Here is a 14,790-nt window from a genome sequence, read left to right on the forward strand (position 1 = left end):
ATTTAAAATCCTACAATGTGATTTTCTGGATTTTTTTCTTCTCATTTTGTCTGTCATAGTTGAAGTGTACCTATGATGAAAATTACAGGCCTCTCTCATCTTTTTAAGTGGGAGACCTTGCACAATTGGTGGCTGACTAAATACTTTTTTGCCCCACTGTATGTGTGTGTGTTGTGTGTCTGGGTGTGTGTTCGTAAGGGTGATGATGCTCATTAGTCAGAGAAGGTCAAGTGGGTCGGCAGGGTAGCCTAGTAGTTAGAGCGTTGGACTAGTAACCAAAAGGTTGCAAGTTCGAATCCCCAAGCTGTCGTTCTGCCCCTGAACAGGCAGTTAACCCACTGTTCCTAGGCCGTCATTGAAAATAATAATTTGTTCTTTACTGACATGCCTAGTAAAAAAAAAAAAGTATAGCAGGGGAGTGTGAAAGAGAGGATGCCCAACTTAGCTTCTGGTTTCCACAGAAAATGGTCAAGAGGTCAATATGAAATATTACAAAAGAAAAGGCCTGCTGACTGACTGGCCATGCTTAATGTGTATCACTGACAGAGAGTCACAAGATGTGTCATGTTTTGGTCACTCTCTTCCCTCCTCCTCCCCCTCAGGTTCAGTAGGCCAGTCCAAGTGGGCGGATTACTTCCCAGACTGTGGTGGTAAGGCCCAGTCTCCGGTTGACGTGGCAACAGTCCAGACCCAGTATGACCCCAGCCTGGGCCCTCTTACCCCCCTCGGTTATAGCCAGCACGGCAACAAACCCTTCAGCCTCTACAACAACGGACATACAGGTAACTACAGCAACCATGCTGACTCCATCACTAACAACATACAGGTAACTACAGCAACCATGCTGACTCCATCACTAACAACATACATACATGTAACTACAGCAACCATGCTGACTCCATCACTAACAACATACAGGTAACTACAGCAACCATGCTGACTCCATCACTAACAACATACAGGTAACTACAGCAACCATGCTGACTCCATCACTAACAACATACAGGTAACTACAGCAACCATGCTGACTCCATCACTAACAACATACATACATGTAACTACAGCAACCATGCTGACTCCATCACTAACAACATACATACAGGTAACTACAGCAACCATGCTGACTCCATCACTAACAACTAACATACAGGTAACTACAGCAACCATGCTGACTCCATCACTAACAACATACAGGTAACTACAGCAACCATGCTGACTCCATCACTAACAACATACATACAGGTAACTACAGCAACCATGCTGACTCCATCACTAACAACATACATGTAACTACAGCAACCATGCTGACTCCATCACTAACAACATACATACAGGTAACTACAGCAACCATGCTGACTCCATCACTAACAACATACATACATGTAACTACAGCAACCATGCTGACTCCATCACTAACAACATACATACAGGTAACTACAGCAACCATGCTGACTCCATCACTAACAACATACAGGTAACTACAGCAACCATGCTGACTCCATCACTAACAACTAACATACAGGTAACTACAGCAACCATGCTGACTCCATCACTAACAACATACATACAGGTAACTACAGCAACCATGCTGACTCCATCACTAACAACATACATGTAACTACAGCAACCATGCTGACTCCATCACTAACAACATACATACAGGTAACTACAGCAACCATGCTGACTCCATCACTAACAACATACAGGTAACTACAGCAACCATGCTGACTCCATCACTAACAACTAACATACAGGTAACTACAGCAACCATGCTGACTCCATCACTAACAACATACATACAGGTAACTACAGCAACCATGCTGACTCCATCACTAACAACATACAGGTAACTACAGCAACCATGCTGACTCCATCACTAACAACATACAGGTAACTACAGCAACCATGCTGACTCCATCACTAACAACATACATACATGTAACTACAGCAACCATGCTGACTCCATCACTAACAACATACATACAGGTAACTACAGCAACCATGCTGACTCCATCACTAACAACATACAGGTAACTACAGCAACCATGCTGACTCCATCACTAACAACTAACATACAGGTAACTACAGCAACCATGCTGACTCCATCACTAACAACATACATACAGGTAACTACAGCAACCATGCTGACTCCATCACTAACAACATACAGGTAACTACAGCAACCACGCTGACTCCATCACTAACAATATACATACAGGTAACTACAGCAACCATGCTGACTCCATCACTAACAACATACAGGTAACTACAGCAACCATGCTGACTCCATCACTAACAACATACATACAGGTAACTACAGCAACCATGCTGACTCCATCACTAACAACATACAGGTAACTACAGCAACCATGCTGACTCCATCACTAACAACATACATACATGTAACTACAGCAACCATGCTGACTCCATCACTAACAACATACATACAGGTAACTACAGCAACCATGCTGACTCCATCACTAACAACATACAGGTAACTACAGCAACCATGCTGACTCCATCACTTACAACATACATACAGGTAACTACAGCAACCATGCTGACTCCATCACTAACAACATACAGGTAACTACAGCAACCATGCTGACTCCATCACTAACAACATACATACAGGTAACTACAGCAACCATGCTGACTCCATCACTAACAACATACAGGTAACTACAGCAACCATGCTGACTCCATCACTAACAACAGATAGGTAACTACAGCAACCATGCTGACTCCATCACTAACAACTAACATACAGGTAACTACAGCAACCATGCTGACTCCATCACTAACAACATACATACAGGTAACTACAGCAACCATGCTGACTCCATCACTAACAACATACAGGTAACTACAGCAACCACGCTGACTCCATCACTAACAACATACTGGTAACTACAGCAACCATGCTGACTCCATCACTAACAACATACATACAGGTAACTACAGCAACCATGCTGACTCCATCACTAACAACATACATACAGGTAACTACAGCAACCATGCTGACTCCATCACTAACAACATACAGGTAACTACAGCAACCATGCTGACTCCATCACTAACAACATACATACATGTAACTACAGCAACCATGCTGACTCCATCACTAACAACATACATACAGGTAACTACAGCAACCATGCTGACTCCATCACTAACAACATACTGGTAACTACAGCAACCATGCTGACTCCATCACTAACAACATACATACAGGTAACTACAGCAACCATGCTGACTCCATCACTAACAACATACAGGTAACTACAGCAACCATGCTGACTCCATCACTAACAACATACATACAGGTAACTACAGCAACCATGCTGACTCCATCACTAACAACATACAGGTAACTACAGCAACCATGCTGACTCCATCACTAACAACAGATAGGTAACTACAGCAACCATGCTGACTCCATCACTAACAACTAACATACAGGTAACTACAGCAACCATGCTGACTCCATCACTAACAACATACATACAGGTAACTACAGCAACCATGCTGACTCCATCACTAACAACATACAGGTAACTACAGCAACCACGCTGACTCCATCACTAACAATATACATACAGGTAACTACAGCAACCATGCTGACTCCATCACTAACAACATACAGGTAACTACAGCAACCATGCTGACTCCATCACTAACAACATACAGGTAACTACAGCAACCATGCTGACTCCATCACTAACAACATACATACAGGTAACTACAGCAACCATGCTGACTCCATCACTAACAACATACATACAGGTAACTACAGCAACCATGCTGACTCCATCACTAACAACATACAGGTAACTACAGCAACCATGCTGACTCCATCACTAACAACATACATACAGGTAACTACAGCAACCATGCTGACTCCATCACTAACAACATACAGGTAACTACAGCAACCATGCTGACTCCATCACTAACAACATACATACAGGTAACTACAGCAACCATGCTTTCTCTCCATCACAGTGGTGATTCCTCTCCCAGGCTGGATGGGTTTAGGGGGGCTGCCCTGGCAGTTCACGGCCGTCCAGATGCACCTGCACTGGGGCAATGGAGTCCCGGAGGCCGGGGGCAGCGAACACACCATCAACGGTCAGAGCTCCGCTGCAGAGGTGAGGGACTGTGTGTGTGTTTGTTGAGGGGACTGTGTGTGTGTTTGTTCAGTTGAGAAACCATACTATAATCCCATTAAATATTATACAGAAACACTAAACAGCAATCTGGACTCTTTGCTCATCTGGTTAACACTAGTCATAGTAGGAGAAAACAAACTTGAAAAGAAAGGTTATTGGAGAACAAGTGTTTGAATGATGTTAATTAATTGGGGAGTGGAATTAAATCTGATTGAAATTGTTGTAAAGACTTCAGGATTAGAAAGCATGCCAAATAAAAGCCTTTCAAACACCTACAGTATACATAGGAAGGGGAACCAACTTTCTCAGGTTGGCAGTGTATTTACTGTACCCCAAAAACACGCACACACACACTTTTGGAACTTGATACACTGTCCAATTCTCTGTGTGAAGGGAATGTAGAACATGCAGTGGATCTGCAAAAATGGGTATATGAGAGAGAGAGAGAGAGAGAGAGAGAGAGAGAGAGAGAGAGAGAGAGAGAGAGAGAGAGAGGGGGGGAGAGAGAGAGAGAGAGAGAGAGTTAGAGAGTTTGTGCGAGTTTGAAAACATGAAGGAGAAGCTCCATGCTCTGGTTACACACTATTACATAAAGACAGACAATTAGTGTTTATCTCTCCACCCTCCCCTACTCCCTCCCTCTCAAAGAGTTTCAATGAGCCAGCATATCCCCCCTCCCTCTCTCTATCACTCTCTCATTCCCTCTCCCTCACTCACTCTCTTTTTCTCCCATCTGAACGCTATGTAAATTAATGTAGCAGCACTTTTCATTCAAACTCAAGAGGGATTTTCCAAAAATTAGACACTGCCTCACACACACACACACACACACACACACACTAACCATGTTCCCTCTCTGTGTAGCTGCATGTGGTGCACTACAACTCAGAGCTGTACCCTAACATGTCAGTGGCTATGACCCAGCAGGATGGACTGGCAGTCCTGGGAGTCCTCATAGAGGTAGGACTGTTACATCATAACTAACTGACAATCACATCAACCACTGGAGACATTACATACTTCAAAAGAGTTGTATTTGTATTTTTACAATAGGTTACAAATCCCCTTTATTTACGTTTTATTTCTTCAGTTGTAAAATCTACACATCACCAGATTAGTAAGAAAGGCTTTGTGACTGTATAGTAAAGCCTGCACACTTGACCTAAAGGAAATATGTGTGATCTGTCAGACAGGTGAGGAGGCTAACCAGGCCTTTTGGAACATTCTCAACTACCTGGGTCGCATCAGACATGCAGGTGAGACAGCTGTTAATTATTATTTACCTTTATTTAACTAGGCAAGTCAGTTAAGAACAAATTCTTATTTTCAATGACAGCCTAGGAACAGTGGGTTAACTGCCTTGTTCAGAGGCAGAATGACAGATATTTACCTTGTCAGCTCGGGGATTCGATCTTGCAAATGTTTGGTTACTAATCCAACACTCTAACCACTAGGCTACCTGCCGCCCCAGGTAGCTTAATCAAAGTACACCTTAGCCAATCAGCATTATTACTACAGCTACCTTCTAGCAATGTTACCACGACTACAGTAGTTTATGGGGATTCTCTGATTTCTTATGCAAGTGCCAAACAGCACCACTACATGCCCCCAGGAGTCAAACCCTGTACATCTCCTCTAACTTTCATCTGTCCATCCACCCCTCCATTCCTCCCTCCATGGTCAGGTCAGAGTGTGTCCATCCCAGCCTTTGATGTCCAGTCCCTCCTGCCTTCTGACCTGGGGCGATACTACCGATACAATGGCTCTCTCACCACTCCTCCCTGCTTCCAGAGTGTCCTCTGGACCCTCTTCACAGAGACCGTCAAAATCTCACACACACAGGTGAGGGAAGGTGTGTGGTGTGTGTGTGATGGTGATATACTTATGCTTGAATTCAAAGCATCACTATGTCCTCCTCTTCTTTTCTCCCCCTCTTCCCTCTTGTCTTCCTCCTCTTCACCATCTTTCCTCTCTTCCTCCCCTCTTTACTTCTCTCTTTCCTCTTCTCTTCCTCTCTGTCCTCCCTTCTTCCTCAGCTGATGAAGCTGGAGACAGTGCTGTATGCCAGTAAGGAGGACGCTGACCGCGTCGTCATGCAGGACAACTACCGTACACCCCAACCACTTAACGACCGGACCATCATCTCATCCTTCCCATTAGGTCGGGGGGGGGGGGTTCTCTAACACAACCAACAGCCTCGTAGCTAACAGCAGCATCAGCAGGAAGGGCATGGGGCAGGCTAGCCTCGTACCTAACAGCAGCATCAGCAGGAAGGGCACGGGGCAGGCAAGCCTCGTACCTAACAGCAGCATCAGCAGGAAGGGCATGGGGCGGGCTAGCCTTGTACCTAACAGCAGCATCAGCAGGAAGGGCATGGGGCGGGCTAGCCTTGTACCTAACAGCAGCATCAGCAGGAAGGGCATGGGGCGGGCTAGCCTCGTACCTAACAGCAGCATCAGCAGGAAGGGCATGGGGTGGCCTAGCCTCGTACCGTGACCACTAATAACATTTCACCAAACAGTATTAGTGGACACGGTGAGGGGCTCTCAGGGGGGACATGTGGAGGAAGGCTAGCGTTAAACACTAAAGAGAGGAATGTGGTGAGAACTGTGGGAATGTCAAGGGTTACTGACTGTGAAAGAGATAGAGAGGGGGATAGAGGGGGCAGGAGATAGGAAAAGAGAGAGGGGGGGGGGTTGAGGGAGTGATAGAGAGAAAGAGAGAGAGGGGTAGTGGGGAAGAGAAAGAGGAGCTGTAAATGAGGGGGAGCTCTGTTTACGAGATGGCTGATTCGTTTTTGAAACATCTCTTCTCTAAACACTGACACTGTTGTTTTCACATGACAAGAGAGGAAGAGAGAGAGAGGGACTGAGAGAGAGAGAGAGAGGAAGAGAGAGAGAGGGACTGAGAGAGAGAGGGACTGAGAGAGAGAGAGAGAGGAAGAGAGAGAGAGGAAGAGAGAGAGAGGGACTGAGAGAGAGAGAGGAAGAGAGAGAGAGGGACTGAGAGAGAGAGAGAGAGGAAGAGAGAGAGAGGGACTGAGAGAGAGAGGGACTGAGAGAGAGAGAGAGAGGAAGAGAGAGAGAGGAAGAGAGAGAGAGGGACTGAGAGAGAGAGAGGAAGAGAGAGAGAGGGACTGAGAGAGAGAGAGAGAGGAAGAGAGAGACAGAGAAAGAAAGGGAGAAATGGAGAGAGGGAGAGTGAGAGAGAAAGAAAGAAAGAAAAAATGGGAGAGAGAGAGAGAGAAAGGGAGAGCAAGAAAAGGAGAAAGGGAGAGCAAGAGAGAGAGAGCGGAAAACAGACAAAGGAGAAAGAATTTGTGAAAAACTGATAGGGTGGCCTATGACAGCACCATAGGAGGCTGGTGAGAAGAGGACGGCTCATAATAATGGCTGGGGTGGAGTGAATGTAATGGTGTGTTTGATATCATTCCATTCCGCCCATCCTCCCCAATTAAGGTACCACCAGCCTCCCGTGGACAACACTCATTCCAAAGACTACAGAACACACTGTAGACGTATGATCATTTCCCTGTAGTTCTACTAAATGTTGATTGAACATGAATTCCAACTAAATTATCGACTGCATAAACAAAGTAGCACAGCAGTATTTTTACATGAACCCTCTGTCATGACATCATGATCATGTCAAGCCTGTTATTATGTAGGCCTTATGACAGACGTACAGGTAATAAGACAATGCTCGAAATAACATATTCCTTTTCTCACTTGCAGAATCAGTGAAGGTGTACACTGCCGGTAAGATGTGGACCTTCATAGCTGATTCATTATTAGAGTAGGCCTCTGGTCAATGGCTATCTTTTCATGTTTGATGTACTAGTACTGGAATATTTCTCTGTAGTACTGGAATATACTGGAATATTTCTCTGTCTGTCTCAGGAGAGATCACAGCGATAGTAATAGGAGCTCTGTGTGGCTGTGTTGGTGTGGCTGTCATCATTCGCTTCATAGTGAAGACTATACGGTAAGGCACTGAGCTGTTAAATGGGGTTTCTTAGCTTACTAGTCTGCCTGAGGGCTATTCTGTTTCTGATTAAACCAACTACTGTTACGGCCGTTAAAAGAAGAGGGAGTGAACCAAAGCACAGCGTGGTAAGTGTTCAAGTGTTTTTTTGAAAATAAATCATGAACAAAATAACAAAGAGCAAAACGACAAAGAACAGTTCTGTCAGGTGCAGAAACACAAAACAAAAAATAACTACCCACAAACCCAGGTGGGGAAAAGGTCACCTAAGTATGATTCTCAATCAGAGACAATGATAGACAGCTGCCTCTGATTGAGAACCACACCCGGCCAAACACAAAGAAATAGAAAACATAGAAATAAGGAAACTAGAATGCCCACCCTAGTCATACCCTGGCCTAACCAAAATAGAGAATAAAAGCCTCTCTATGGCCAGGGCATGACAGTACCCCCCCAAAGGTGCAGACTCCGGCCGCAAAACCTGACTCTAAAGGGGAGGGTCTGAGTGGGCTTCCTTTACGGCGACGCCTCTGGTGCGGGACGTAGACCCCCCTCCGCCTCTGGCTCCCCCCACCTTGGTGGCGCCTCTGGTGCGGGGACCCTCGCCGCCGACCCCGGACTGGGCACCCTCGTAGCGGGCCCCGGACTAGGCACCCTCGCTGCTGCGGGCCCCGGACTGGGCACCCTCGTTTGCTGCGGGCCCCGGACTGGGCACCCTCGTTGCTGCGGGCCCCGGACTGGGTACCCTCGTTTGCTGCGGGCCCCGGACTGGGCACCCTCGTTGCTGGAGGCTCCGGACTGGGCACCTCATTGCTGGAGGCTCCGAACTGGGCACCCTCATTGCTGGAGGCTCCGAACTGGGCACCCTCATTGCTGGAGGCTCAGGACTGGGCACCCTCGTTGCTGGAGGCTCCGGACTGGAGACCGTCGCTGGAGGCTCCGGATTGGAGGCCGTCGTTGGAGGTTTCATGCCCTGACTCCACACTGGAGGCTTCCTGCCATGGATCATCACTGGAAGCTTCGTGCCATGGATCATCACTGGAGGCTTCTTGCCATGGATCATCACTGGAGGCTCCGTGCCATGGATCATCACTGGAGGCTTCGTGCCATGGATCATCACTGGAGGCTTCTTGCCATGGATTATCACTGGAGGCTTCATGCCATGGATCATCACTGGAGGCTTCTTGCCATGGATCATCACTGGAGGCTTCTTGCCATGGATCATCACTGGAGGCTCCGAACTGGGCACCCTCATTGCTGGAGGCTCCGGACTGGGCACCCTCGTTGCTGGAGGCTCCGGACTGGAGACCGTCGCTGGAGGCTCCGGACTGGAGACCGTCGCTGGAGGTTTCATGCCCTGACTCCACACTGGAGGCTTCCTGCCATGGATCATCACTGGAGGCTTCGTGCCATGGATCATCACTGGAGGCTCCGTGCCATGGATCATCACTGGAGGCTTCGTGCCATGGATCATCACTGGAGGCTTCTTGCCATGGATTATCACTGGAGGCTTCGTGCCATGGATCATCACTGGAGGCTTCGTGCCATGGATCATCACTGGAGGCTTCGTGCCATGGATCATCACTGGAGGCTTCGTGCCATAGATCATCACTGGAGGCTTCTTGCCATGGATCATCACTGGAGGCTTCTTGCCATGGATCATCACTGGAGGCTTCTTGCCATGGATCATCACTGGAGGCTTCGTGCCATGGATCATCACTGGAGGCTTTGTGCCATAGATCATCACTGGAGGCTTCTTGCCATGGATCATCACTGGAGGGAGGAGACGTATGGGCAGTCTGGTACGTGGAGCTGCTACAGGGCTCACCAGGCTGGGGAGACATGCAAGAGGATTAGTTCTGGGCGCAGGCCTCACCAGGCTGGAGAGACATACAGGAAGTCCTGTCCTTGGCAGAGGCACCGGATACACTGGGCCGTGGAGGCGCACTGGAGGTCTTGAGCTAAGAGCCTGCACAACCCGTCCTGGCTGAATGGTGACTTTGGCCCGGCACGTGCGGGGCGCAGGAACAGGACGCACTGGGCTGTGCAGACGCACTGGAGACACAGTGCGCAGAGCTGGCGCAGGATATCCTGGGCCGTAGAGACATACTGGAGGTCTGGAGAGCAGGACTGGGACAATCCTTTCTGGCTGGATGCTCACCCTAGACCGGCAGATGCGGGGAGCTGGGATGTAGCGCACCGGGCTAAGAACACGTACTGGAGACACCGTGCGCTCCACTGCATAACACGGTGCCTGACCAGTACGACGCCCGCCACGGTAAGCCCAGGGAGTTGGCTCAGGTCTCCAACCTGACTCTGCCACACTCCCTGTGTGCTCCCCCAAAATATTTTTTGGGGGCTGCCTCTCGGGCTTCCTCGCCAGCCGTGTTCCCTCATAACGCTGCCTCTCATCTTTCGCTGCTTCCAGTTCCTCCCGTGGACGGCGATACTCCCCAGCCTGCCTCCAGGGTCCTTTCTCGTCCAGGATTTCCTCCCATGTCCAGGAGTCCATTACACGCTGCTCATCCTTACCACGCTGCTTGGTCCGTTGGTGGTGGGTAGTTCTGTTACGGCCGTTAAAAGAAGAGGGAGTGGACCAAAGCACAGCGTGGTAAGTGTTCAAGATTTATTTTCAAAAAACACTTGAACAAAATAACAAAGAGCAAAACGACAAAGAACAGTTCTGTCAGGTGCAGAAACACAAAACAGAAAATAACTACCCACAAACCCAGGTGGGGAAAAGGTCACCTAAGTATGATTCTCAATCAGAGACAACGATAAACAGCTGCCTCTGATTGAGAACCACACCCGGTCAAACACAAAGATATAGAAAACATAGAAATAAAGAAACTAGAATGCCCACCCTAGTCACACCCTGGCCTAACCAAAATAGAGAATAAAAGCCTCTCTATGGCCAGGGCGTGACAACTACAGAGTTATCTGAAGTAGAAAACAGTATGGTCAACCAGATTTTTGTTGTGCTGGTTACCTGGTTGCCTGTGTTTATCATATGAAACTGTGGTATGCTTTGATCCAAAATGTCCTGGGTTTCATTTTGTTCTTGGTGTCTCAATCTTCACATTTCTCTTGGCAGATTTTTCAAACACCTGCATAATGAAAGGGTCTTGGTAAACAGGTGGAATCCTCCATAATACCTGATACCTACTGCATCCATGTCCAATACTACATGTTTATAAACCAAATGAATACTACTGCCAGTGTTCTCTGTGACAGGGTTCTAATTACAGGGATGTCTGGAGATGCTAGCCACGCCTATACTAAAAGTTTCTCCCCCAAAAGTGTTTTGGCACCCCTTGAATTGTAAAAAAAAAAAAACATCAACGTGGGCACCCCCATGAGTGTACCTCCTAGAGTCAATGTGTAATTCCAACCCTGATCAAAAATAACATTACTATGTTAACCACCAGTGATTGGTAGATTCCCTGGCCTATTTGCTCAGGTCTAGGATCGGTTTGTTACTCCAATCCTAACCGTAACCATGAGGTAAAAACAAAAAACTGACCTTAGCTCAGTGATCAGGGGCAACTTCATCCTCTACCATCTGATTGTTGCTCTGACTGTGTGACAATTGCCCACTTCGTAATCGACCCTTTGTCCATACATTATGCACTTTAGATTTAGAACCAACAGCCTCGCTTGCCAGGCTTAATGCTAAAGACACATGGTTAGGAATGAGACCAAAGAGCTGAGATGATTGGCTAGGTGTAAGGAATATGGCAAAGGTTCACCCAGCCCACACCATACTGCCAATAACTATCTCATTATTTCACATCTAGAAAACGTGCAGAGGAAAATGATAAAGGGTCGGTTCGGGGCATGATTGTTGCCCTTTTAACATGATTGTGTCTGTCTGTGATGTGATCGTTTGTGTTTCCTGGTCACATGACACTGTGTTTTCATCACAACAGCTCCACCTCTAGCTGGGACGTCCTACCCAGTGTCCGGCCCGCCCCCGTTTTCAGGTCACCAATCAGATTATGACCTTTGACCTTCACCCCTTTAACCCAAATCCCTGACTCTACTCCCCATCATCTGCCTTCTGTCCCTGGCTAGAGATAACTCCTAGCACCCCTAAATGTTGGTGTGTAACCTCCAGATCTGAAGAAAGTGTGTAGATGTATCGTTAAAATCGGGCTCAATTGAGCTCATTTTACTTTTAGCCATTTTACTTACCAATCTAATTCCTTAAGATCTGCAAACACCAAGGTGGTCGGGGCTAGGAGTTGTTTTTTGGACTGGGACTCTAGAAATTCCAACATCACGTGTTATCCTAAAGAATCCTAATCCATTCCTGTAATCCTGTTATTCTAGGAAATTTCACAACTCATTTGTTTAAAGTAGATTGTTGTGTCTTTAAATCCAGTGTTGTACTAATATAGCACATTTTCTCCCTCTCAATAGCTTTTTAATGCTGTAACTTCCCACTGGGCACACACTGGTTGAATCAATGTTGTTTCCACGTCGACGTGGAATCGTCGTCTGTGCCCAGTGGGTTTCTATGTCACACTCCTCTGTTGAGTCATTGATCCGTTCACTCCATCATTCCCTCCAAAACATTCACCAGGCATTACTCCTCTGTTGAGTCATTGATCCGTTCACTCCATCATTCCCTCCAAAACATTCACCAGGCATTACTCCTCTGTTGAGTCATTGATCCGTTCACTCCATCATTCCCTCCAAAACATTCACCACGCATTACTCCTCTGTTGTTGTTTACTTGGACTTTTACTGTACTTTGAAGTCTATGAATTATTATTATAATAGATTATGGCTTTATTTCATTTGTTGACTTTTCTTCATTTTATTTTTAGTCTGTCTGTCAGTCAGTCTGTCTCTGTCAGTCAGTCAGTCAGTCTGTCAGTCAGTCTGTCTCTGTCAGTCAGTTAGTCAGTCTGTCAGTCAGTCAGTCAGTGAGTCAGTCAGTCTGTCTTTCAGTCAGTCAGTCAGTCTGTCTTTCAGTCTGTCAGTCAGTCTGTCTGTCTGTCTGTCAGTCTGTCTCTGTCTTTCAGTCTGTCTGTCAGTCAGTCTGTCTCTGTCAGTCAGTCAGTCAGTCTGTCTCTGTCAGTCAGTCAGTCAGTCAGTCAGTCAGTCAGTCTGTCTCTGTCAGTCAGTTAGTCAGTCTGTCAGTCAGTCAGTCAGTGAGTCAGTCAGTCTGTCTTTCAGTCAGTCTGTCTTTCAGTCTGTCTTTCAGTCTGTCAGTCAGTCAGTCTGTCTGTCTGTCAGTCTGTCTCTGTCTTTCAGTCTGTCTGTCAGTCAGTCTGTCTCTGTCAGTCAGTCAGTCAGTCTGTCTCTGTCAGTCAGTCAGTCAGTCAGTCTGTCTTTCAGTCTGTCTTTCAGTCAGTCTGTCTTTCAGTCTGTCTTTCAGTCAGTCAGTCAGTCAGTCTGTCTTTCAGTCTGTCAGTCAGTCAGTCTGTCTGTCTGTCTCTTTCTTTCAGTCTGTCTGTCAGTCAGTCTGTCTGTCTGTCTGTCTCTGTATGTCAGTCAGTCAGTCAGTCAGTCTGTCTGTGTGTCTGTAAGTCAGTCTTCTCCCTACCTTTATCCATTGTTGTCATTTGGTTAATTTACACATAGACCTACCATTGGGATTTTTCCCAACAAGAACAAATCCATGCAGTTATTTAGTGTATCACTCTGCTGGATGGTTGAGTAAACTGCTACAAAATACAGTGCAAACAGGGGGAGTATGACATACAATGAGCTTTTATGCCATGTACTTCCATTGATGAGTCTGTGCCCTCTGACATGTAGGACTATGGAGCCAGGGAAGGAGCTGAAACCGGACGTGGCCCTCAACACGACCACTGAACCAGAAAAAAAAGAAGATCCTGTCCCCCCCTCAGTCTGAGACCAATCAGAGACCTCCATGAACGACCCCCCCCCCCCCCCCCCCCCACCAACCACACTCCACCCTCCCTGCCAATGGGCTTGGATGAGTGCCTCTATGGCTCTGGTCCAGAGGAGGCTGGTTGGAGGAGCTATGGGAGGACAGGCTCATTATAATGGGTAGAATGGAATGATGGAGCGGTATCAAACGCATCAAACATATGGAAACCACATGTTTGACTGCGTTCCATTTATTCCATTCCAGCCATTACAATAAGCCTATAGCTCCTCCCACAAGCCTCCTCTGCTTTGGTCCATGTGTTTGTCTGCATGGCCTTTTTGGGTGAATGCATGGTCTGTTATGGTCTACCTGTATGCATGGTACTCTTTTCCATCCACGTTCTGCCCTTCCTGTCCTAACTTCAGGGCCTCATGGGCACAGCTGGACTGCGTTCAGGATGACATCATCACTTGCAACTGCCATGCGAGACACACCTCCAAACGAGAGGAAGGAATTGTAGAAACATGTCACACAATTTGTAATTGAAGACTGTATAGTCCAAACCATGTGATTCTGAAATCAGCCCTGCACATTCCTTGCCAGTGGAAAGCCTGTGTGTGTGTTTGTGTGTGTGTGTGTGTGTGTGTGTGTGTGTGTGTGTGTGTGTGTGTGTGTGTGTGTGTGTGTGTTGCTTGTCTGAATTCAGCTGTAAATACATTAAGCATCAAAATAAAAGAGTTGAATGACGATGTTGCTTGGGTCAGTGTGATGTTCACACTGGTGTAGTAC

General features: G+C 46.9%; 1 protein-coding gene across 1 annotated transcript in view; it reads left to right on the top strand.

Annotated features, from left to right (window-relative positions):
• LOC139405737 (carbonic anhydrase 14-like) overlaps window positions 1-14,066 on the top strand; it is a 22,867-nt gene extending 8,801 nt beyond the window's left edge. Inside the window, exons 3-12 of the mRNA XM_071148160.1 lie at window positions 603-782; window positions 4,006-4,151; window positions 5,037-5,132; window positions 5,362-5,428; window positions 5,857-6,014; window positions 6,209-6,332; window positions 7,907-7,930; window positions 8,072-8,156; window positions 12,086-12,139; window positions 13,926-14,066. Coding sequence (XP_071004261.1) covers window positions 603-782; window positions 4,006-4,151; window positions 5,037-5,132; window positions 5,362-5,428; window positions 5,857-6,014; window positions 6,209-6,332; window positions 7,907-7,930; window positions 8,072-8,156; window positions 12,086-12,139; window positions 13,926-14,022 — 1,031 coding nt within the window. The 3' untranslated portion in view covers window positions 14,023-14,066. The remainder of the gene's footprint in view (window positions 1-602; window positions 783-4,005; window positions 4,152-5,036; window positions 5,133-5,361; window positions 5,429-5,856; window positions 6,015-6,208; window positions 6,333-7,906; window positions 7,931-8,071; window positions 8,157-12,085; window positions 12,140-13,925) is intronic.
• Window positions 14,067-14,790: the final 724 nt, after the last annotated feature.

Source organism: Oncorhynchus clarkii, chromosome 3, assembly GCF_045791955.1.
Source record: "Oncorhynchus clarkii lewisi isolate Uvic-CL-2024 chromosome 3, UVic_Ocla_1.0, whole genome shotgun sequence".
NCBI lineage: Eukaryota > Metazoa > Chordata > Actinopteri > Salmoniformes > Salmonidae > Oncorhynchus > Oncorhynchus clarkii.